The sequence below is a fragment of the Ctenopharyngodon idella genome, chromosome 11 (genome assembly GCF_019924925.1).
Source record: "Ctenopharyngodon idella isolate HZGC_01 chromosome 11, HZGC01, whole genome shotgun sequence".
NCBI lineage: Eukaryota > Metazoa > Chordata > Actinopteri > Cypriniformes > Xenocyprididae > Ctenopharyngodon > Ctenopharyngodon idella.
Window position 1 is genome coordinate 20,617,144 of NC_067230.1, and position 23,835 is coordinate 20,640,978.

General features: G+C 37.5%; 2 protein-coding genes across 3 annotated transcripts; one reads left to right on the top strand and one right to left on the bottom strand.

Annotated features, from left to right (window-relative positions):
• Positions 1-385: 385 nt before the first annotated feature.
• On the bottom strand, positions 386-11,741 carry zhx3a (zinc fingers and homeoboxes 3a). Of its 2 annotated transcripts, XR_007932546.1 has the most exons (4): positions 11,417-11,741; positions 2,061-5,176; positions 1,876-1,956; positions 386-1,530 (listed from the first exon to the last, which is right to left on the bottom strand). XR_007932546.1 is itself a non-coding variant. In XM_051911993.1 (3 exons), exons 2-3 carry the CDS (start codon positions 5,012-5,014, stop codon positions 1,497-1,499), a joined length of 2,988 nt encoding a protein of 995 aa, XP_051767953.1. In that variant the 5' UTR covers positions 5,015-5,176; positions 11,417-11,738; the 3' UTR covers positions 386-1,496. The 2 variants fall into 2 exon arrangements, 1 of the variants encoding a protein (XP_051767953.1); XM_051911993.1 differs by lacking the exon at positions 1,876-1,956 and having other exon boundaries at positions 11,417-11,738.
• Positions 11,742-13,865: 2,124 nt separating this feature from the next.
• On the top strand, positions 13,866-20,087 carry fam83d (family with sequence similarity 83 member D). The gene is made up of 4 exons (XM_051911996.1): positions 13,866-14,740; positions 17,998-18,165; positions 18,254-18,378; positions 18,761-20,087. Exons 1-4 carry the CDS (start codon positions 14,267-14,269, stop codon positions 19,683-19,685), a joined length of 1,692 nt encoding a protein of 563 aa, XP_051767956.1. The 5' UTR covers positions 13,866-14,266; the 3' UTR covers positions 19,686-20,087.
• The last annotated feature ends 3,748 nt before the right edge of the window (positions 20,088-23,835 follow it).

Sequence of the window (23,835 nt, forward strand, 5' to 3'; positions counted from 1 at the left end):
CCTCAGGAAGAACTCGGAGGGGGAGTGTAAAAAGACCCTGCCTGTTTGTTTTGGAAGAACGGCCTGTATGATGTATTAGCCAAGCTGTAGTCTTAGGCAAGGTTTCATTCCTTTTGAAAAGTGCACCCGGGACCTCTCTGTGACTCTTGTGCTCAGCAAAGTATTCTAATCATTTATTCCCTTGGTTTCTTTTCCCCAGATGATTTCTTCTCCCGTTTCGTCTTTAATGAAACTGATTGAAGCAATAGTGCGTTGATCATATTCGTGGGCTTCATTTTAGCCCAAGAAATGAATGTAAATCCAAGCAATTGTGCATCTGCTTTACTATGTTGGAATAGATCTTGTGTGTAACTTTCAATGGCATGAAATGCATTCAAGACACCAGTTCTTAAATTTGACATTCTCCATTTATTACCAAAAGATTTGTAATGTGTAGAAAGGATAACACTCCAGTGCACTGTGTTCTTTTAGACAGACCTGCACAATGGGAACGGACGGGAAGGTAATACTGTTAAGTCCAGATATTATCTTTACGTATTAACTTTTAAAAGAGAAACCACATTGGCTATAAATGCAAATAATAAGGGATGAAAAGCACCTGTTATTCACTTTGGATGGTCTGAACTTAGCAGCATATAAATGATGCATAATGTGTGTGTGTATATATATATATATACTATATATATATTTAAATCGTAGCCCAACTCAAACACAGGGAATATCCAGTTAGCAGAGCACTTGATTTGACTGTCTGTGAGAACTGTAATACCCCTCGGATTGTAAGCACACCGTTTTAAACTTTCTCCACCATAAATTAAATTTTTTTTTAAGCTTTTCACATATATATAATAGTCTTGCTAATGCTTATAAAAACACCTCCGAAGATATAGCAGCAGTTCTGTTGGGATTCAAATCCCCAATTTATACACACACCAACACAGTTGCTGAAAGCTTGTTTGTGCAGCCAGTCATAGAAATAGAAAGGTGACGTTTAAGGCAATGTCTGGCCAATTTGTTGTGTGTGCAGACAGACACCACTAAAGCGAGTTATAGTGCATGATTTGTCACTAACTGCTCGATGTTGTGTGGAAAAATAAGCCATGGAGAACTTATTTGATCTGGACATGAAGAAGGAAAACTGGTTGGAATATCCCAACAAATATCATAAAACCCAAGGCATTGCAGAAGTGCTGATCATCTGACATATTACGAAGTATCACAATATCTAACTGACATTCCTAACGTCCAGTACACCCTCGATAGTGCAGTTTCAAGCATATACATCATAGTTTCCTACACAGAATTTACCTAAATCAAATCAGACCTACATTTGTAGCGGCTACTCTCTGGATTGGCCGCCTTCCAAAAACTCAAGTCCATTGACCATCACAAATGTGTTACAATCTCATCTGCTGTCATATTTAAAGAAAACAAGAAATGTAATGTTCCGGATGAATACGGGATCCTCTGCCTCTTCGTCTTGCGGAGTGAAGTCCTTAAACTTTCAGAAGCTCTCCTCTCAGACAGTCCCTGTAGGGCAAAAAAAGATGTGTTAGACCAGCCCAAATACAACGAACAGCATCACACCATGAACTCCACAAGAGAGCCGAGAGTCCAGCACTTTGCTACACACAATTTTCATTATTTATTCACGTTAAGACACACTTTGAGTAACTCTATAATTCATTAGCTCTGCCTTCACTAACGCCAAAAATAGCCTTTTAAATAAAGCACATAAACGTGCGTGCCAGTGACTAATTTAAAATACTGTATCAAAAATCAGTTGATCAAAAGGCCAAATGCTGTTAATATGCACATAATTTAATTCACATTTCCCAATTAAACTAATTTTAAAATTTGTGCTACTTTGATTACCTTTAACAATGTAATGTGATGTGACAATCCAAGAGTAGTAGACAGCAGTTGAAGACTCAGTCAGTCTCAACAAGTCAGTTGCTAGAAAAACTACAATGGGTCTCTTGGGAAAATGCTCAAAATTAGCTTTTTTATTTTTCTCAAATAAACCGATTAATGGTCCATCAATGGTCTCCAGCTATTACCTTGATTGACTGTCTTGTGCTTGATGCCCCCTCAAACTCTGGTTGCCCATTGGTTGCTGATGCTCCTCATCCTTTATCTCCCAGTAATCTTGTTCTCCTGCAGTTGATTTGTCCAATTCCGCCAGAGCCTCCTTTGATTTTTTCTTTATTGGCAGCATTGGAGCTTCAGAATCTAGACTCTGAAAAATACTTTTCTGTTCCGGGCGTAGATCACGTTTAACTTGCTCAGTTTCAAGCCCCACAAGGTTATCTGGTTGATGTGGTTCAGTGTTACCTATGTCAGATATACGCTCTTCAGCCTCCACCGGTATGTGCCGATAGCTTTCGTGCCATTCTGAAGATTTGTTTTTATGGCTAGGACCACTGTCATTGATCAAGTTCTCCAACGGCTTGCTGATTAGCTGCTTGCTGTTGGTCTTGTACAAACTCTCTTCACTGTTCAACGCAATTACATTTATCTTCATAGGGCTCACGGCTGACCCTTCAGGATAGTCACTTTTGCTTTCCCATTGGTCCACTTCTTGTATGTATTGTCGTAAAAGCGGCATGCCTTCTTTAGCCTGGTTAGTGTTATCGTTTGTGAAGGTATGTAGTGTGTTAACAAGGTTGCTATGCTCTTTCTGGTCAGACTTGTAAAATGTTTTTGTTATTCCGGTGTGCTGTCCGGAAACCCTTCCTTCGTTTTCTTTTTGTGTTATGTTTCTGTGCAACCTTTCTTTATCAAAATTTGATTGCTTTGTGTCTTTGTCTAAGGCAGGTAAGTGCTTGGGGTCATGTTCCTTGTAGTGGACGGCAGTAAAGTCTGTGGACTGGACCTGAGGTGCTCCCAGCAGAGTTTCTGGAGAATGTTGCTCCTGATGAGCAGAAAGGGATGGAGAGGAGTGCTGACTCGGTTCCTCCAGAAGACGCGAACTTGCTGCAGGGTTTGATTGGAGGGAGCTCTGGGGCAAGTTACTAAACGATCCCCCCAAAGCAGACTGGGAGTCTGTCGAAGTACGTACATGGTATGGTTGACCTTGGGGAGCAAGAAACTGCTTTTGTTCTGGGAATGAGTTATGTATAAAGCTTTGCTTCAGAGTGCCTGGTTGCTCAGGTAATATCTTGCCCTTTCCAAGGGATGGATCCATGAGACTTCCAGGCTTTGGGACCAGGCTATGGGTAAGGGGTGGTGTGAACTCTTTAGTTCGTGTGTTGCTGCTGCTACAAATGACACTAGTGTCAGAGTTGCTTTTGCTGGTGTGATCTAAGATGTTTCCCTCCCTTTTAGTGCAAATAGTACTGTGGCTGGTGCTTTTATAAGTGCTTCCGTTGTTATATTTGCTGGTGGTGGCGAAGCTGCTGTTACTGCTTTCTTTCACGATACTGGATGCTTTCTGTTGGCCATAAATGGAAGTTGGACTGATGTTAGATTTGCTGGTGCAATTTGTGTTCCTGTCATTGACTTGACAGTCAATTTTCCTGACTATGTTTGTCAGATTCATAATGCTGCCCTCACTGTAACTGCTGTTTTGACTCTTGGGAGTGCCAGGCAAGCAGCTAATGCTAGTCTTGATGAATGAGCTAAAGCCAGTCTCACCTTTTCCAGTGTGTCCATGATTGCTCACGCTACCTCCTCGGCTTGCAATGTTGCAGTTCTCAGCTGTCCGACAAGATAATTCATTTCCAGTTTCCTTAGTGATGACAGCATGATGGATGTTCACCTGTGGTGCCTGGACCACTGGATGCTGCTGCTGCTGCTTAAGGGATGCGGCCTGGGTCACACTAGGCTGGCTAACTATGACCCCTCCTTTCCAACCCATTACACTTCCCTTTGGTATCTGATGTATATAGTTAGAACTCAAAGAGCCGGACTGGACAGAAACACAGTGTTGGGAAATGTGGTGATAGGACTGATTCTGTGACGTTTTCGGTGTGGCTTGGAATACAGTGTTGAACATCTTTCTACGTGTGTCCTCGATTTCCTCAGGAGACCAACTGATCCCTTGCTTTAGCCTTTGGGCCGTGAACCAGAGCTTGATCTGCTCTTCTGGGAAGCCAGAGACCACCGTCAAGTAACAGAGCTCTGCTTTGGTAGGGTAAGGAAACTTACCAAACGATGTCTTAAGAAAGCTGCTTAAATCCATGGCTGGATCATAGGTGGGGATGCTACTTAGAGGGATCATGACCTTTGGGAGATCAACGTTTGAATCAGGTGACGACGGATTAGAGTTCCACAGAGGACCACGGTTATGCATCCCTGGTATTCCATGTGTGTTTGGGACTTTATGGACCGGAGGGGCAGTAGTGCCACCGATGATATGTGATGTTGTTAGGGGTAAGGTCCTTAATGAAGTGCCATTGGTTACAGTTGCGGGCTTTTCGCTGCTAGGCTCGGCCCGGTGTACCTCAACAGTATGGGAGACGACAATTTTTTTGTGCCCCCCTTTGGTCATTTTCATTATGGGTGTCTTGGTAATGGATATTCCAGATTCACTGAAATCCTCTTCTGTAAACAGGGTTTGCTCCACTGTGATAGCTCCATCTCGTTTGGTAACCTGCAAGGATACTCTCTTGTGCGTGGTATGGAGTTCAGGATGTGATTTTGCATTATGTAAAGCGAGACCTTCAAACTTCACTGCTGAAACCTTGCAAGACAGGCAGTAAAAGTTTGGTTGAGCATGAAAGTCCATGTGACAGTTGTCCATATGGTGAAGAAAAAGGTTCAAGTCTCCGGACTCAAAGCAGCACAGAGGGCAGCTATATGTTCCCCTTTCCCAGCATGAAGTCTTCGGTTCGGCTTTCAAGAGATCATGGAATCGTTGTGCATCCTCATCTTTTGAAGAGATACTGAGGATGCTGTCTTCAGGTATTGTGGGTAGGAGCTCAGGTAAGCATCCTAGTATGATGTCCTCCCGCAAGTGCTTGTTTTTTGATGGAATCATACAGGGAACGGTGGATTTCCTCTTGCTGGCCATAGTGTAGGTTTGTGCAGATGAGTAAAGAGTCAGAAACAAATACTGGAATTGTATGAAGTTGAGGTGTCATCAGCCAGCCGTGATGAACCAGCAATTGGTAAAATCTTCAGCTATCAGGACTTCCCATTGTATAAGGGAGCAAAGTAACAACTCCCTGTGAACCTAAGGAGAGAACACATGACATTTTTATATAAAACAGTGATACAAACTAGAAATTAATGTCAGCATGGGATATGCATCACAAAATTTGTCCTAAATGAGAGATAGTTTATTGAAATGCTCTCACCAACCACTGTTAAATGTTTATTATAATCATATCACTAATATGAAGTCAATTTTTTTTCTCTGCCTAGTAGAGCTAAAAACAGTTCATTATTGAGAGCAGAAACATTGTACTGATGTGGTGAAATAAAATCTCTATTTTTTATGAGCAAAGAAAATGAACAAAATGTACTTGTAAGAAGTTTTCATTATAAGGTACCTAAAATAAATAGATTCCAAGATACCGTTGCTTGTTATAAATAAACTCCAAAAATGTTTGTTTCCAAAAATGTGAGTTTATATTCTTGCATAGCACATCAAACCCAGTTCTCTGTGATTTCTATATATGTTCAGTCGCTCGCTCGCTCACACACACACACACACACACACACACACACACACACACACACACACACACACACACACACACACCCTTTAAATCTTTTTGTTGCACTTTTCCACACACTACACTTCAGGCAGTGGGGGGAGCATTTCAGGATAAAGTTCATACGTGGTTCACATTTTTCCGCCTGTTATGTTTTTAAAAATATGTAAATATCTTATAATGATTCTTACATTAACAATATGTAGTCGACTTACAGGTTTGAAGCTTAAAATATAAGATGAAAGTAATTAACGTGTGTAATTGTAAACCTAAATAAAAAATAATGCCGCTAGCTAAAGATTTATTAAAGTATGTGTTGTCGCCATCTTGGAAGCTGATAGCAGAGCACATAAATTAGTTTATCTTTTTTGAGCAGTTTTAATACTTCAGCTAAAAACTAGCTGGTGAATAAATCTAGTAATATAATACTTGATTTTCCATGCATTACACATCTGCAGAAGATTCTAATTAAGCCACCCAAGACTTCTGTTTGGTGTTTAGCTCTAAATTTCTTTGACCTTCTCTTTCATCAGACTACAAATACATTTTGGATGAAAACAATGTGGTGCCCATGTGTATATATTTTTTTTCAATATGGCCAGCTGTCTTTTAAAAAAGAAGAAGGTTAAAACCATTCAGAAGTAAAAACATTGCCCAAAATACACAGTGCACCCAGACATGGCAGTGACGTACTCTTTTGCAACTGACTCTTTTATTTCTCATGACGGCTGCCTTCCTGCCAGAAAAATAAATAAATAAATAAAAATAAAACTAGGTCACCAGCATCTTATGCTGTAATCCTGGTTCCCTGCATCCAGACGTGGGCATTTACTGTATGTTCAGCCTGCTTATGAGTCCATGATACTCAGATTTCATCAATGGATGTTAACCCCTGACATGGTTACTGAAATTTTGCCAGACGGCTCTGAATAGAAACTATACAGGAAGTTGCATAATAATATTAATAATGTTCATAAATGTGTGTGTAAAAATCTTTGGACCGAACAAATAGAAAAAAAAAAGCTATGTTTGTTACTAAAATGTGTGCAGCATTTCTTACACACAAGTTTTATATTTGTTATAAAGTTATAGAGCTCTTGTTGAGTTCAAATCACGTGGAGTTTGTCTGAACGAATGAGGGCACCGACTACTCTCTCAGATGGTAACAAAAATCTGCTCTCCAGATTCTTCTAATATAAACCATAAAGTGCTAGTTAACTACAACAGACCTAGATGAAGCTTTGAACCACTAGCCTGATTAGCACTGGACAAGTAGGAGATGGTTCAAAAATGTTATATAAAAAAACAGGTCACTCTTCAAAGAATGGGATGCTTTATCTGGCAACCGAGACGTGCGATTAGACACAGGACAAGAGGTTTCCAGACAGTGAGCTATTGAAAAGGGAACTCAGAAAGAGAGGCCTCGTGTTTCAGCACCGGGGTGAACCAGTCTCACACAAAACAGTCTATCCTGCTACTGTGCGTCTCAGTACTTTCGTAGCTTTAGCAGTGAAACCGGAGGCCTTTTTATCCCAGCAACCTGTGGAGTCAAGGCATGCAGCAGATCTGGTTGAAAATTAGCACAACAACACTGACCTACATTCACGTCTTTGAACAGTTTGAAACTAAAATATTACATCATGTTACATGTTTCACATTTAATAAGTCTGGCTCTGCTTAAACATTTTAGATAGTGATGCACAGTATTAAATGCAGCATGAGGGCAAAGGCCTGGCAATACGGGCCTTACATAATACAAGATCCTTTCTCATTATTGATTAAAGGCTGAAGCATCCCAGACTGGACGTCCTTTATTACATGGGACGACGCTGAATAAGCCTGCAAAGATATCAATAGATTCTCAGCATGAACACCTTTTATAAGGCAGCTGAAATAAAATCTCTATTTTTCTGTGCAGCAACAAAATGTGCTCAAAAGAAATTTTTCATGATAAGGGGTCTAAAATAAACAGAATGTTATAAACAGTCACATTTTTGGAGCTGCGAGTATGTTTGTATTCTTTCTTACATACCATATTGCACTCACTTCTCTTTTATTTGATCATATGCTCTCACACACACACACACACCGCTAAATCCTCTTCTTTTTGGTGCACTCCTCCACACACTACACTTCAGGCAGTGCGGGAGCATTTTAGGATAAAGTTCATCTGCGGTTCACATTTTTCCTCCTGTTCTACTTAATCATGTAAATATCTTGCATTGACTGTTAATTTGAGTGTCGACCATATGTAGTAAAGTCATTGCTATATATGTATATGTAGGTATGTATATATACACAGTCAAGCCAAAAATTATTCAGATGTTTTTGATATATTTTTACTAGTGGGTACAGGACACTATAGTTCATTTATGTAAGTGAGGATAGCAAAATAAACCAAAATGTGACATATTATACCCAAAAATTCTTCATACAGTGGACTACCAGTAAAATTGATAAAAATTTGGAACCAAAAATTATTCAGACACTTTGATCTGACCATGTTTTGCTTAAGTGTTATCTGACATAATTAAGATTAATTTTTCTGGCACAGTTTAACTCTGAGATCTTGTCATATTTTATTACCATTATAGTGAATAAACTGTATTAATGAATGAAATGTTCAAGGTGTCTGAATAAATTTTGGTTTGACTATATATATTATATATATATATATATCCCTCTTCAAACTCAATGAAAAAATTGGCACAAGATTTGTGCAAGTAACGTGCACTGATTAAACCTCTCAGACTTCTGCTTTGCTTTTAGCTCTGAATTTTCATGAGCTTCTCTTTCATCAGACTATAAATACATTTTGGATAAAAACAATGTGGTGTCCATGTGTATATATTTTTTCCAATGGTTCCAGCTGTCTTTTAAATAAAGGAGGAAACCATTCAGGAATTTAAAGAAGAAAAAAAAAGAAAAAAAAAAAAACCTGAAATGACGGCCCAAAATACACAGTGCTCCCAGACACGACCATGACGTCCTCTTTTATTTCTTAGACTAGATCTGCTTTATTACACGAGGCTGAGCTGAATAAGCTCGTAAAGATATCAGTCAATTTTAGCATGAACATCTTTCATAAGTGCTGCATGAATGTGACTTTTGTTTAACGCCAAGAAGCCATAACAAAGGTCAGTGAGCACATGCTGTAATAATTATATTTCTATAAGTACAAGGAAAAAGCAGGTCATCATAAGAGTCTGTCGTGACAATTTTTCTTCATTCTACACAATGGCGCTCCCATTTACGAGGGAAATATGACACTAAGCCGGAAGCCATATGCAGTGCCCTCAATGCTCGCATGCCATTGAAATATTTCCTGAATGTGTGTGCCAGTACATAAGATGGGCATGTGACTACATGCCATCATTGTACGATGCTGTTTGCAAGATATATCAGTGACGGCGTCAAACACGTCCACATTAATTATGAAGAGATTGAAGCACCGCTGAGGCATCCTACAGTTCACCTTCATTATAGGATGTGACTCATTAGCAAAATGCCACCAACACAAGCGTTTGTACCATCAGCTATTTCTGGGCTGCCCGTGTTTATGTTTAAATCCAGTCAATGAACCTTATGCGAGTACTACAGAAAGCTGGGTGCCATCAGAAGTGCCCGCTTTGCCCCCCTTACCTCGGTGACTGCTGCACGGACTCTTGGGAGGCCAGTCTGCGCTGCCACTCATGTGTTAACATTGCCATAGCAACCCCTCTCCTTTCCCTTTCCTTGCCCACAACACACAGAGGGGACTAAATCCTCTATTCTTCACCAAAAAAAAAAAAAAACACACACACACACACTTGGGGGACATTTTTTGTAGCCCTCCAACCCAAAAGAAACAAAACTCCAAATATTTCATTTGACTGTGCTATTTGTTTATGCCAATATACAAATTGGAAACAAATGAGGATCCGTCCCTTTTTCCGCTCCGTAATCATGGCAGGTTTTTTTTTTTTCACTAACAGAGCACCCCAGAATTTTACAAAAGGCGGTATTTGCGTTTTCAGAATTACTTTGCCAGGTCTTGTGACACAAAAACCTGCCATTAAAGGCACGGAAAAGATTCAGAAAATCACATGTAAAATAAGTACTTTGTACGCCTTCAAATAGGAGAGAAATAATCATTGATGTGATGTGCTGAGTTTGATCACCGGTGCGACACACTCATTAGTTACAAAAAAGAAAGATGGCGGAGCACCATGAATTGTACTGAGTCAAGTGCCAGGTCTCGGCGAATGCCAGACTCCTCCATACAAAACCGCGCTGGAACAGCTGAAATACTTGTACGGCCGACACTCCGCCGTTAAGCCAAAAGTTTGTCTCAAAAAGTACTGAGGTTAATACGGGCTTTACGGGGAGGTTTTGGGGATATACTCCTATTGTGGAGCTCGTTTCTGTCTGTTACTCCACGACATTCATCCACTCTTTAGATTTACAAATTTAATAAGGTAATGTGAGATATCACAGAAGGGCATTTTTGTTATTACATGCACAGTGAGCTTTTCATTATAAATAATTTAATCATTTTGACTGCTTTTATAGCACGGATAGAGGACATAGAGCCTCCATAATTATAATTCTGCTTAGAAATCCAGTTGGCATTAGGCAGACAATTCTCTTCTCTTAATTCAAAGAATATTACATAAACCGACAGCTTTTACTGGAATCAACGTACAACAAAGTGCACACACAAGCGACTTAATATTTAGTCCTTCATTTTGTGCCGTCATGCTGTTCTAATTGGACACAATAAGAACAGAGCAAACTGCGCATGTATGTATAAATCATTTTTCTTTAAGAATTTCTTAAGTTACAAATACTTTGGGAAGGTCACGTTTCTAAATGGTTTACTGTTCTCAAATTCAGGATGAAAGGCAATATTGCCTAGCCTGATTACAACACTGCAGATCTTCACCCAGACCACATTGCATGCTAAAGGACCTACAGAAAGCACACTTCTAATGCATTTTCACAATGTTATTCTGCATGCTAACTTTAAAAAGTAGTGTACTTTAGCAAAAAGTGCTGTTTACTGAACAGATGCTTGCGGCAGAGAGTTCAGATGAAATACCCTGAGAGCCCATCATTCTAAATAATGATTTATAATGTGTGGTATCAGAGCCAGGGTTATGATCTGGAGTTAAATCTGAGTTTGAGTACATTCTGTACCCATTAACAGTTGATAGCGCGTGCTTGTCCAGATCTGCGCCAGCTTTAAACTACAGGAACCCCCGAAGCGTTCGTCATCGTAAAGATCACTTTTGGAAATCGATTATGTGCCAATATTTCCGTGCTCATCGCCGGTGATCAATCCCATTTTGACCCCCGTTTGAAGTCGAAATCTGACGCGCTTCGCTCCGAAATGGACAGACTATAGTAACATCACATAGGCACGTTGTAGCGTGCGAATAATTAAATTGGAAGCAGACGAGAACACTGAGTAACAAACTGTAACAAACTGGTAAGTTAACCCTTTCGCTTCGTATTGAGACACTAGTAACCTCCATCCGGCTAGACGTTTCTCGGGAGTTTGAGTGTCTAGCGCGGCGCAATATTTTGGCTATTACCAAAAATTTTAACTAAGCACTCCCATCTACTGTCGCCATTTTATACATAGAGGCGACTTCACGCGCCGCATATGAGTAGAATAACAAGGCACGCTTCTCTCTCCTAGAACTACTTTTGAGGACTGTTCGCGTCACCTAAATAAATCGCTTTCACTTCTTTGAAAAGTCAAAGTTCCCTACCTTTTCGTCGGCTCTGGTGACTGCGAATGGAAATCCGTTATTGATACAGAAATGAATAACATTTAGGTTTCTCTCCGCTCCGGGTCTCAGGGGAACAGGAGGGGCCGAGACCTCTCCTCAGATGAACCCTGTGAACTAACGTGAACCCGTCGGGTCACCGCGATAAGGAGCATCTACTGCTTTATGGCACACTGATTATGTGCCCGGCTGACATGGGCGCTGCTGGAGTGGCGAGAAGGGAAAGAAATGTACGCCAGGCGCTCTCAAATAAGGGCACGTGATTAAAGCGCGTCACCCAAACCCAAAATCCTGATCCTACCCCTCTCTGTTCTAGGACGGGCTGAGCAGACACACTGAAGGGAGTGACTCATGCGCAAATGTCTAATATAGCCAGAAATATGGAGCAGCGCTTTCGGTCAGTAGGTCGTATAAGGACGAGGGGGGAAAACAACCTAGCCTACTATACCGATCATGAGCATGTGCCTACTACATACAGGCTACTACGAACGCATGTTTGCATCAACCGCATGAATAGGAATACGAAATATTGCGCGCAATATTACAATAGAAAGAGAACCCACCCCCCCAAAAAAGAATAGAATCTATAGCCACACGACCAAACTAGAAATTGTTGCGCTACGTATTATACATAACCTATTATTATTAGAACAGTAACATAATATAATATAGCCATTGATACACAATCATGGCCGGGGAAAGTTATTGACAATGCAATATAATACATATTATTAGAATAGAATGGAATATAATAGAATAGAATAGCCACAAATTGGAAATTGTTGTGCATCATGCAATACATATTATTGTTAAAACAGAATAGAATATTATATCTAATGCTACACACCCATGGCTGGGGGAAATTATTTTGCAACATGCAACAGAATACATATTATTGGTATTATCAATAGAATAGAAAGGAAAGTCTCTATTTTCACACAACCATGATTTTGTGCAACATGCAATTAAATACAGATATTATTATTATCAATATTAATCTATTATTATTAGAATATAAGAAGGTAGAGGCTCTGCTGCCACAATTACCAGTTATCATATTATTGTTATCTTCAAGTAATAATCACTAGAAATATTTATACATTACACAATACTTTTATTACTAGTGATAATAAATATGCACAGCTGCATGCAAATGTGTCCTTGGTTATGCCACATTTACCACTGAGTCCATGGACAATTTCATAAAAGCTGATTACAATATATTTTGAGAGAGTCATATAAGGTGAAAATAAATCTGAGAGTTCCCACAGACTACTGTTGTGCTCTCCAAACTGATAACAACTAGTCAATCAGAGCGCAACAAACACCAGCCTGTCTATTATCAACAGGTTGTGTGATACTCAGTCCTTGTATGTGGGCGCATATAAAATACATATAGGGTTTCAAAGTCTTTACTTTTCTTTTCTTAGGACGTGGTGATAGACCTGCTATCCAGGGGCTCCCCCTCACGCCACAGTTGCAATTACACCTTCAGATGTGCAGCTTTTTTTGACAGTACAGGCAGAGATGAATCTGATTGGATAAACCCCGAAAACACCTACTGTCCATTACAAGACGGTTGCCATGCGGTTTGGGCTTTTCCTTCATTAAGGCCTTGGCTCCAACTTTTCATCTTTCAGTGTGAATGCATGGTGGACATTGCTTGGCTTTATAAATATTATATAGAGGACTTTGGGGTTAGTTGTCACAATGACTGTATCTCAGGAATAAGGTTTTGAGCCAAAAATCTAATGTGTTTTCTCTCGCAGTGGTTTAGTTTGTTGATTTTAAATGTCTGTTTTTTTGTCCACCAAACTACAATATTTGTCATATATGCATTTTTGCCATAGCTGTTGAATAATCAAGTGAACATTAAATCACACTACCATACAATCAAGAAAGTGTCAACTATATTATGAAATAAACTATATAATTGAAAGGCCGTGATAACTCTGTTCTCAGGACTAGGGTAGTTTCATAAGTGTCACGTTGGGGAAAGTCCTGTATTTTAAATTTTATAAATGCATACAATTTAATTACAATATTTAATTACGCATACAAAATAATGGTTTGGTATTTACATTAACTTTTACTTTTTTTCAATTTTAACAGTTGAAAAGTCTATTTAATATCAGACTGACATCTTACTCAATATAGTGACAAAAAGTCAGCGTTAAATAAACTGTATTTTTCATGTAATAATGTGTGTGTGTGTGTGTGTGTGACAACTAGCCCCATTCTGCTCTATGCTGTAATCAAAGGCCTGATAACAGCAATAATTTGGCATGTCATTTTAAATGTAGCTTTAAAAAATGACCGATTATTACAGTTATTATTATAACATTATTATTGTTGTAAATAATAAAGCATGAAATATATTCAGTAATAACACTGCTATTTCAATTATTAAGTAAAATAACGAGTTACTCCAACAGGAATGGGAGTTATGTATGAGGGCTGCTTAGACATGCTACCATAACCTCAGCTGATTTTATATTAGCTGTTTATATGGAGTATCATTACCTGTATTTTATGAGGCCATAGTTTCACAACACCACGCCATCGTGAATATTTCACATTCAACAACACGAGGAGAATCACACACGCCGCATTTGTTTGCCTCCGAATTCAAACTTGGCCAATAGGCGCAGTGCAGATTGTCCAATGGCGTTCTTACTTGGCGGGCACGTGACGCAACAACTCGACTGGCAACAACGTAGCGACCAATGGTCGTCTTGGCGGTGGGATGGGTCCTCTGAAAGTACAGGATACAGGTGTTAGACAGTAATATTCATTTTAGGAAACGTTAGTGTGATTGATAAACTTTCAGTTATGGCTCTTTCCCAGTGTCTTGAGGATTCGCCGGGTTGGCGGACACCGAGGACAGGCCAGGATCTAAACGTTAAAGAACTTTACAATGAGAGACACCGACTCGCTCTGGAGGAGCTGGTCGCTGGTGGAGTCGAATCCTTTATGGGATTCCTGCAGAAAGAGAGAATCCCTAACTTTCTCTCCGACGACGAGATCAGGCGGATTTCTCGCGCTGCTGTAGTGCCCAAATCACTGTCTTTGAACGGAGACGATTCTCATTTGGACCAATCTGGCACACTGGACTGTTCATCTGTGACTTATTTCCCCGAGGTCTCTGATATTGAGCCTCCAGTTTTAGAGATGGGCTGGCCAGCGTTCACCACGGGGTCGTTCCGAGGAGTAACGCGTGCAGTCGCCTACTTCCAGCCGAGTTATGGAGAGTGCATTTACAGTTGCAAAGAAGCAGCCAGGAGGATGATAAAAAATGCAAAGGAGGTATTGCTTGGGGCGTAATGTTATATACACAAAGTTTGGAAACATTACTATTTTTAATGTTTCTGAACGAAGTCTCTTATGCTCATTAAGGCTGCATTTATTTCATAATAAATGCAGAAAAAACAATAATATTGTGAAATATTATTACAATTTAAAATTATGGTTTTCTATTTTAATATACTTTAAAATATAATTTATTTCTGTGATGCAAAGCTGAATTGTCAGCATCATTACTCCAGTCTTCAGTGTCACATGATCCTTCAGAAATCATTGTAATATGCTGATTTATTATCAATGTTGGAAACAGTTGTGCTGCTTAATATTATTTTATAACCTGTGATACTTTTTCAGGATTCTTTGATGAATAAAAAGTTAAAAAAAAATATCAGCATTTATTTAAAATAGAAATCTTTTATAACAATATACACTACCATTCAAGTTTGGGGTCAGTAATTTTTTTTCTTTCGTTTTTTTTTTTGAAAGAAATTAATACTTTTATTCAGCACGGATGTGTTAAATTGATAAAAAGTGATAGTAAAGATTTATATTAGAAAAGATTTATATTTTGAATAAATGCTGTTCTTTTTAACCTTTTATTCATCAATGAATCCTGGAAAAAGTATCACAGGTTTCAAAAAAAAGAACTGTTTTCAACATTGATAATAACTGAGTATCAAATCAGCATATTACAATGATTTCTGAAGGATCATGTGACACTAAAGACTGGAGTAATGATGCTGACAATTCAGCTTTGCATCACAGAAATAAATTATACTTTAAAGTATATTAAAATAGAAAACCATAATTTTAAATTGTAATAATATTTCACAATATTATTGTTTCTTTCTGTATTTATTATGAAATAAATGCAGCCTTAATGAGCATAAGAGACTTCATTCAAAAACATTAAAAATAGTAATGTTTCCAAACTTTTGACTGGTAGTGTAGGTGTATATGAGTCACCATGATACTGTTACTTAATTCATCTGTAGCAATAATTCATCTGTTCTACATTGTGCTGAAACTTAATTCATACATTTCTAAACCAACTTTACAAGAATAGTGCCTCAATGTCAAGGCAACATTTAACACTTATACTTGAATACATCTATATGAAAAGCTTTAACATGTATAATAATTAAAACTATGAAATATATTTTTGTAAGTAGTATTCATTCTAAAATTACTAGTATGTAAATCAGTAGTGATTAATATCATTTTGAACTTCACTATTCATTAGATAGTAGTACTTATTCCAAAATAGACTATCAGTTCAGTGAGTCACATGTTTACTACTAGTCATTATCCCAGTAGTGACTAGTAAATATTCCAATGTAACAGATTTTAACTTAAATTTACCAAATTTAATTCCGAACAGAATTTTTGCAACTATTATGTGTTCCATTTGTTGCTGGTACCTGGTTATTATTTATATATTACATTTTTCTTAGTTCTTATTGAATAGGCACTAGCACTTATTTTGTAGTGTTCTTACTAAAACAATGGTAGCTAATGAATAGCTACTAGTGAAATGGGAAAAAGATTCTTGTGTCTGTTGGAATGATTAATTAAAAATGATTAAGTAACAAAAATAGATACTAGTAATTTATGAGGAATGTTCAAATGTCTTGTCATAACATGTCTTCATTTATTTTTTATTTAGTTGGGAAATTAATTTGTTCCCTGTTTAAACTTTTAAGAGGATTAAAATAATATAAAAACCAAGCAATGTAATGATTTTGATGATCATCATAAAAAAAAATCTCTTATTTCAGCTGTATTAGTCAAAAGATCAGTTTTTCAGGTGAGGGAAGGGTAAGTGTGTGCTCTGGATCTTCAGTGTGGAATGGTAAGAATGTGCTGAAGCGTCTATCACACTGAACTGTTACCTCTAAGGGTCTGAACCTGGAGGTGCCACAACAGGCTCTTCAGTCCTTGAACTGAAAGGGGGATTTGAGCTGAATGTATTGAGGTTATACCTGCAGGTAGTCTGGATCTGTTCCAGCTTGCATGTACTTAAAGGCCAAATGTAATAAGAAATCATCAAGGTGTGTAGCCAGCGGCAGTTCGGTCATGACAATCATACAAATGAGCTAGAACATCGAGTTCACTGATGCGGAAGCTCTAAAGCTGTTCATTTTCCACCATGTTTAGCCAAAAAGAATAGTATAAAGAATAGTAATGCTTTAAAGGTGCAATATGTAAGATTTTTTAGGTAAAATATCCAAAAACCACTAGGCCAGTGTTATATATATATTGTTCACTTGAGTACTTACAATATCCCAAATGTTTGCAACTATTTGTAAATTGTGAGAAAATTGCAATTTTAACCAAGGCTCCGGGACGTGTGAGGAGTCGCCTGTCAATTGCGTCATACCCGCGTTACCCTCGGTTTCCGGTTTTATTTTGTAGAAACCATGGAAACACCAAAGACGCTTTAATATTTACATGTTTTAATAGACAAACTGTTTTGATATATTTATAGACAGAAAACTAATTATTGTTATATAGCTCAACACGTTTAGTCTTATTGTTTAAATCTAATTTTCTTGATTTTTTGCGAGTACCATGCTTTATAATAGAGAAAAACGCTATTTTGTGAAGTAGCTAACATAGCATAATCAGATGCAGCTTTATTTTTAGTAACAGTAATACAGCATTTTCTCCATCATACAATATGTTTTAAAATTAATTGCATGCCATTTATCAAACACAAGCCATCCAGCATTTATTAATATGATATTCTAAAATCGATCTATCTTACTCCAGTGTGCAACAAGTGTCTCACAGCAGCCGCCGAGCGAACACACAGAGTAACGTTCTAACATCATTTTCAACACACTCAAATGTATCTAATATGATAAACAGAGCTGCGTTACCTCATACTCATGACCGGAAAAGCGGAAGCAGCGCCGGCGACTGTGGCATAATAAACGTTCCGCTGCTCGTGAGGCGTGTGTTGCGCAATCGCTCCAGCGGCCTCGTTCAGCTCCCACAACACTCGGTCCTGCTCTGCTTCATACTACAGTAACGTTAATAATCGCATCCATGAACATGATTTCTTCCCGCGTCCTATCCCAATTATTTTCCACTGGCTGTGAGGTAAAGACCACATGTCCCAAGATTCCACACTCAAACTTGGCATCATCAAGCTACGCCTTTGTTTTGAAAAGGTGTCTAGCGACCTCTAGCGGACAGAAAAAATTACATATTGCACCTTTAATATCTCATTAATCAGATGTGATTTTTATCCTTAGGTGATTGCCATTGTGACAGACTCTTTGACAGACCTGGATATCTTCCATGACCTGCAGGAAGCTTGCACACGCCGCAGAGTTCCTGTGTATATTCTTCTAGACCAGTCTTCTGTCCCCTCATTCTTACAGATGTGTAAAAACCTTCGCGTACACCTTGATGAACTGCTGGTATGAGTTCACAACTTCATGCTTAATGCATTATCTGTTAAATATTATTGTTGTTGAATTTTTTAATTACCTTTTTTTTTTTTTTAAGCAAATGAAAGTACGGTCCATAACAGGCTCTACCTACTACATGAGATCAGGTGCTCGGATCACCGGAAAAGTTCATGAGCGTTTCATGCTGATTGATGGGAACAGAGTGGCTACAGGTTCATATAGGTATTAGGACCCCTTTTCCACAAATTTTAAAGATCTTAAAGGTATAGTTCACCAAAAAATGAAAATTACATGTTGTTCCAAACATGTATGACTTTCTTTCTTCTGTGCAGCACAAAAGAAAATATTTCTAATATATTTATAAAATGTCTTGGTGTTGGAAGACCAACATTGTTAAGGACCACATTGACTTTCATTGTTTCTTCAAAATATTTTCTTTTTTCTGTTTTGTGTGGGTGTGACAATGTAGAATGATTATAAAGAAATTATCATGAAACATTTTGCAGTAAATTAATCAGTTCTAACTTTGTAAATGTCAGAGAATCGGTACATAATAGTCTTGACTACATTTTCTATCTATTTTGGTACATTCTTTTAAATACAGGTTTAACTGGACAGATGGCAAACTCAACAGCAGCAACCTTATCGAGTTATCTGGCCAGATAACTGAGAAATTTGATGAAGAGTTCCGCATCCTCTATGCTCAGTCCCTACCGCTGCCACTGAATGCAAGAGCTCCCTCTAGTGCCAGAAGCAGCAGTTTATATGACCATCTTGTCCTCAAACCACCTGGAACGCCTCCCTCCTACTTGGCACGAACAACAAAGCCTCAACCAGAATGTCTGACGAGCACTCCAGCCAGACTTCATACCCCAGAGATCCAACAGATGAATAAAGACATTGAAGATCGAGACAGAAAGAGTAACCCAGTTTCTGATACTTCCACTGTAGGTGAAGACTGGCTTGAACAAGAACTCAGAGATGAAGCGATCACCTCGGATGACCCTCCTCGTTTGCCGGTAACGAATGTCACTACTCAGACTCAGACAGTCGATGTGATGATCTCTCCCCCTGTACCTTCCTGCCACATCTCAACACAAACGATCTGCCACACCGTAGACACGAGTGTGCAAACATGCGCTGACAACAACAAGCCTCAGAGCTCAAGCCCTAAATCGCAAACCTCGTCCAGCAGCAACCAGAACAACCCCAGTGATTCGTCCACATGCAATCTTCAAGAGGTGGACTGTCACCCACCTGTCTGTCTTGCCCCTCAAGACATCAACCTGAGGGAATGCTTCCTCAAGATCACCAAAGAACGACAGCACCACTACAGCTCCATTCGCTCCAAACTCGACCACATGGTGACACTGCTCTCTCACAAGAGGGAACTTGTAGACCTCACCAACCTGACCCTGAGGCCCGGCCTGCACCGAGGACGCAAAGGTAAGCAAGAGGGCAGGCAGGTTCACGGTACACTTGACAATGTTATTACGGGAACATGGCCCAGGTCAAGATGTCTACAGTAACATGAACTCAGAAGAACAGCGCTGGTGGTGGATGTATTGGTGTTAGTCTGCTATGTTTTAGTACCGCACTTTTTTTAACTAATCAGAAAAATATTTCGAATGATGTTATGAGAGTATGTTATGTAAAAATGACAAATGTGCAAAGATACTGATTTTTTTCTTCTTCACTTTAATTCTACTTATTGTTTAGGGTGAGGGGAATTATTAGCAGTCTTTAAATACTGTAGTCAAATAAACCAAAGTACTTTTCTTTTCAGTGCTATTTTGAAATCCATAAATTTCTGTATTTGGTTGTCTCTGTTTCTTTCTGGGTTGTTTAAAGTTGTGAAGTTATGAAAATAACATTTTTTTAAACACTATTACTGTTATATTCATATATAAACAGTCACTCATGGATATGTGTTTGATGTGTCTTGACTCTTGAATGATGTTGGTGAGAGGACTGAATCAAAGTTGTACTAAATCGGAAACTTTTGGTACTTTTACTATGCTTGAGGCATTTTGAATATTTATTTCACCAAGGACGCAGATTTAAAAAAATAAACAATATGTTAAATTATTCATAATAGCCTCATTTTAATAAAACAACAAATTGTTTGTTGTAGATGTTTATGGGGTTTTGGAATGTAATACTCATTTATAAAGGCTCAATTAGTATAGTATATTACATTTAGCTTTAAAATAGGAAGATATTTAAAAAGTTTGAGGGCAATTAGATTTTTTTTTTCTTTTTTTTGAAAGAATCTGACTGTATTAACCATGAGAGTGAATTCAGGTGAAGTGGGCTATTCATCTCAATGAAGAAAAAACAAACAAACAAACAAAAAACCTGACCCAATTTCCAAAACGTTAGGATTTTGAATAAGTGAAGTAAAATGAATTAATAATGTGTATGATTATGCACTGTAGGTCACTATTCAAATAAGCAAATTTGTGACATTGGTCATGTGAACTCCTTTGTACAAAAGGTCAGATGTTCTTGTTTCCACTGAATCACTCAAGAAAATGTATGTACATTTTAAAATTCAACTTTCTTACTCAAATCATTATTCTGCTAATTTGAGACCAGGCTTGGACCCCACTGGTTAACTATAATTGAGTGTATCTCGCATAAAAGATTTTCTTTCTGACTCAATTGCAAAGTTATTTAGGCAGATAAACAGGAAAAAATATATATTAAAAAAACAGTAGCAATTATTTTAGATCAACAACTGTGTGTTCACATTGTTGACTGAAAGAGGAATTCTGGGAATTCTGTCCCCATGTAATACCCGCAATAGTCCTCTGCTAACTGAAGAGGGCGCTATCATCTTGCACCTTGCCAGTACTTCACGAGCTTGATGTTTTGGATAACATAGTTTAAAAATGTTTAAATGTATACTTTAAAATCATTTTGCATGCATGTCAAGATGGTTTACTGATGCAGAAACAAATCAGAGAAGAGAAGGTTTTGTTATTTTACAAATAAGGCATACATAATGTATACCTTATACACACACACGCAAAAGTTTAGGTCAGCAATTTTTTTTTCTAAAGAAATTGATACATTTATTCAGCTTTTATTATAGTTTTATTGAATTAAACTGATCATGTCATTAAATATATTTATAATGTTACAAATGATTTCTGTTTCAAATAAATGTTCCACAGACTTCCAATAATAAGAAGAAATGTTTCTCGAGCACCATATCAGCATATTAGAATGATTTCTTAAGGAAAAATGCTGTGGATTGGAACAATGGCAGCTGAAAATTCAGTGTTGCCATCACAGGAATAAATTACATTTTAAAATATATTAAAATAGAAAACAGTTTATTTTAAATTGTAAAAATATTACTGTTTTGACTACATTTTTGGTTTAAATAAATGCACTCATGGGACTCTCTTTAAAAAAAAAAAATTTTAAATCTTACTGACCTCAACTTTTGAATGGCATCACTGTAAACCTGAATAAGTTGGCAAAACTCAGTTGCCTCAAATATTTAAGTTAAGAAATTAAGTTTAAGTAAGCAGAATTGGCTGATTTTTATTTTGTATTCATACATTTTAATTGTTTTTCAACTTGAAATGTTTGAGTACACTAATTCATACATTTAACTTAACCTCAATGTGGACATTTTTATGTAGCTAGCTATAACAAGCTAATTCGGAAAATGCTAACTAGCTAATTTGCTAACATGTTAACAATAGCATAGTATATCACTTTCTAAATGAGTGTAGCAATATAAACTATTTAACTTATTTGCTCTCAAACCAAGCCGCATACACCACTTGTCACCATGATGGTAACTCTCCAAAAACCCACACTAACAGAACCTCTTATAAATTAGCATAACAAAACATTAATCACTACTAAATCTCCCACTTTACATTAATCTTGCACAAAACACTTCATTTTAGCATTTACTCTCTGTTTAGAGTGCCATGGGCAAAGCATGTTGGGAAATAGAAATCCCAGCCTAGTTTCAGTTAAACTTAAGTTCGTCTAAATTAAAAGAAATAAGTTCATAAAACTCAAAACGATGAAACAGTTCAGCTTACTTAAAAGATATCAGTTCTATAAACTTGAAAGAAAAAGAAAGTGCTAAATACTCATAAAAGTTAATCTGACTGAACTAATTTGTTTCATTTAAGTTTGTCCTACTCAAAACAATTCATTATTTTGAGCGTTAGGATTTACAGTATATTTATGCTTTTCCCACACATTTTTACAGGACCAGCCTATTATCGATTACTGGATCATTTAAAAGCTTTATGCATACTGCCTCATAGCTTAAGTGCCAACATATTGACGAATGACCCTCTTGTGTTGTTTACTGTAAAATCTGCAGTGATTGTATATAATGGATTGTTTATGTGAATTGTAAGCATGTAAAAGTGCATTTTGAAAATGAATAAACAGGACATAAATATATTCAACATGAAATTCAAGCAACGAAGGCCTGAATTAATACTCAAAACAAATTAACATTCAGATGCTGTTAAATGCCTTGAATGATCATACTTTCAAAAGCCACCCCTGAGGTTTACTATTAATAGCTTAATTAAACACAACAACAAGTGGTTGTTGGCAGTTAATTATTTATCTTGTTTTCATGAGTATTTTGAGGCACAGCCACCCCCTCAGGTACCGCTCAACGACTGTCCAATGATCGCAGCATTAATCACTCCTCTTGAGTAATGAAACATGCTTGTGGTTTTTTAAAAAGCAGTTGTAGCTATTTAAGATACAGTTCACACTTACAGAGCCTTTTTGTCTGCCTAAACCCAACCATGTAGGCCTATAATTCAATAACTGCTTATAAATTACATATGGCATTTTGATCTTCTGTGCATTACAAAGGCATCTAAAGTTCCTACTTTTATGTATTGTCTTTATTTGAACATCTCTACTGATAGTAGGGTTGTTTTTAAAGGGATAGTTCACCCAAAAATGAATTTACATGTTGCACCAAAACTGTACACTCCAAAAAATAACAGTAAAAAAACTAAACAAATTTACACAATAAAATACCGTTTTCCACAGAAACAGTAATATACCGTAAAAACAACCTACTTTCTCTTAAACGACAAATATTACCCAGAATGCATTGTTTTTACAGTATATTAGCCTACTTCTGTATATTATAATGCATTCTGTATACAATGTGGGTGAACCTACTTTCTCTAAAATGACAATTACCCAGAATGCATTGTTTTTACAGTATTAGCCTACTTCTATTTAATATTATTTGTCGTTTTCAAGAAAGTAGCCTATAGGCCTCTTCTTAAAATGACAAATATTACCCAGAATGCATTGTTTTTGCAGTATTAGCCTACTTCTATTTAATATTATTTGTCGTTTTCAAGAAAGTAGCCTATAGGACCCCAATGACTTTCATTGTATGAGACACATTTGTGTTCCACAGAAGAAATAAAGTCAGGTTTGGAACGACATGAGGGTGAATAAATGATTTTTGTCTGAACAATCCCTTTAACATCTCAACAATCATATACTGAGCATGGATAGAAATGCCTACAGAAATGGATGCAACTCATGGCAAGATTTTTGCTTGGTGGAAAAACTTTACTCAAGATAAGTGTTGAAAGTGTTGTATGCTATTGGCAAGTTCTCTTACCGTTCTAAGGGGATATGGTGCAAATTTGGCAA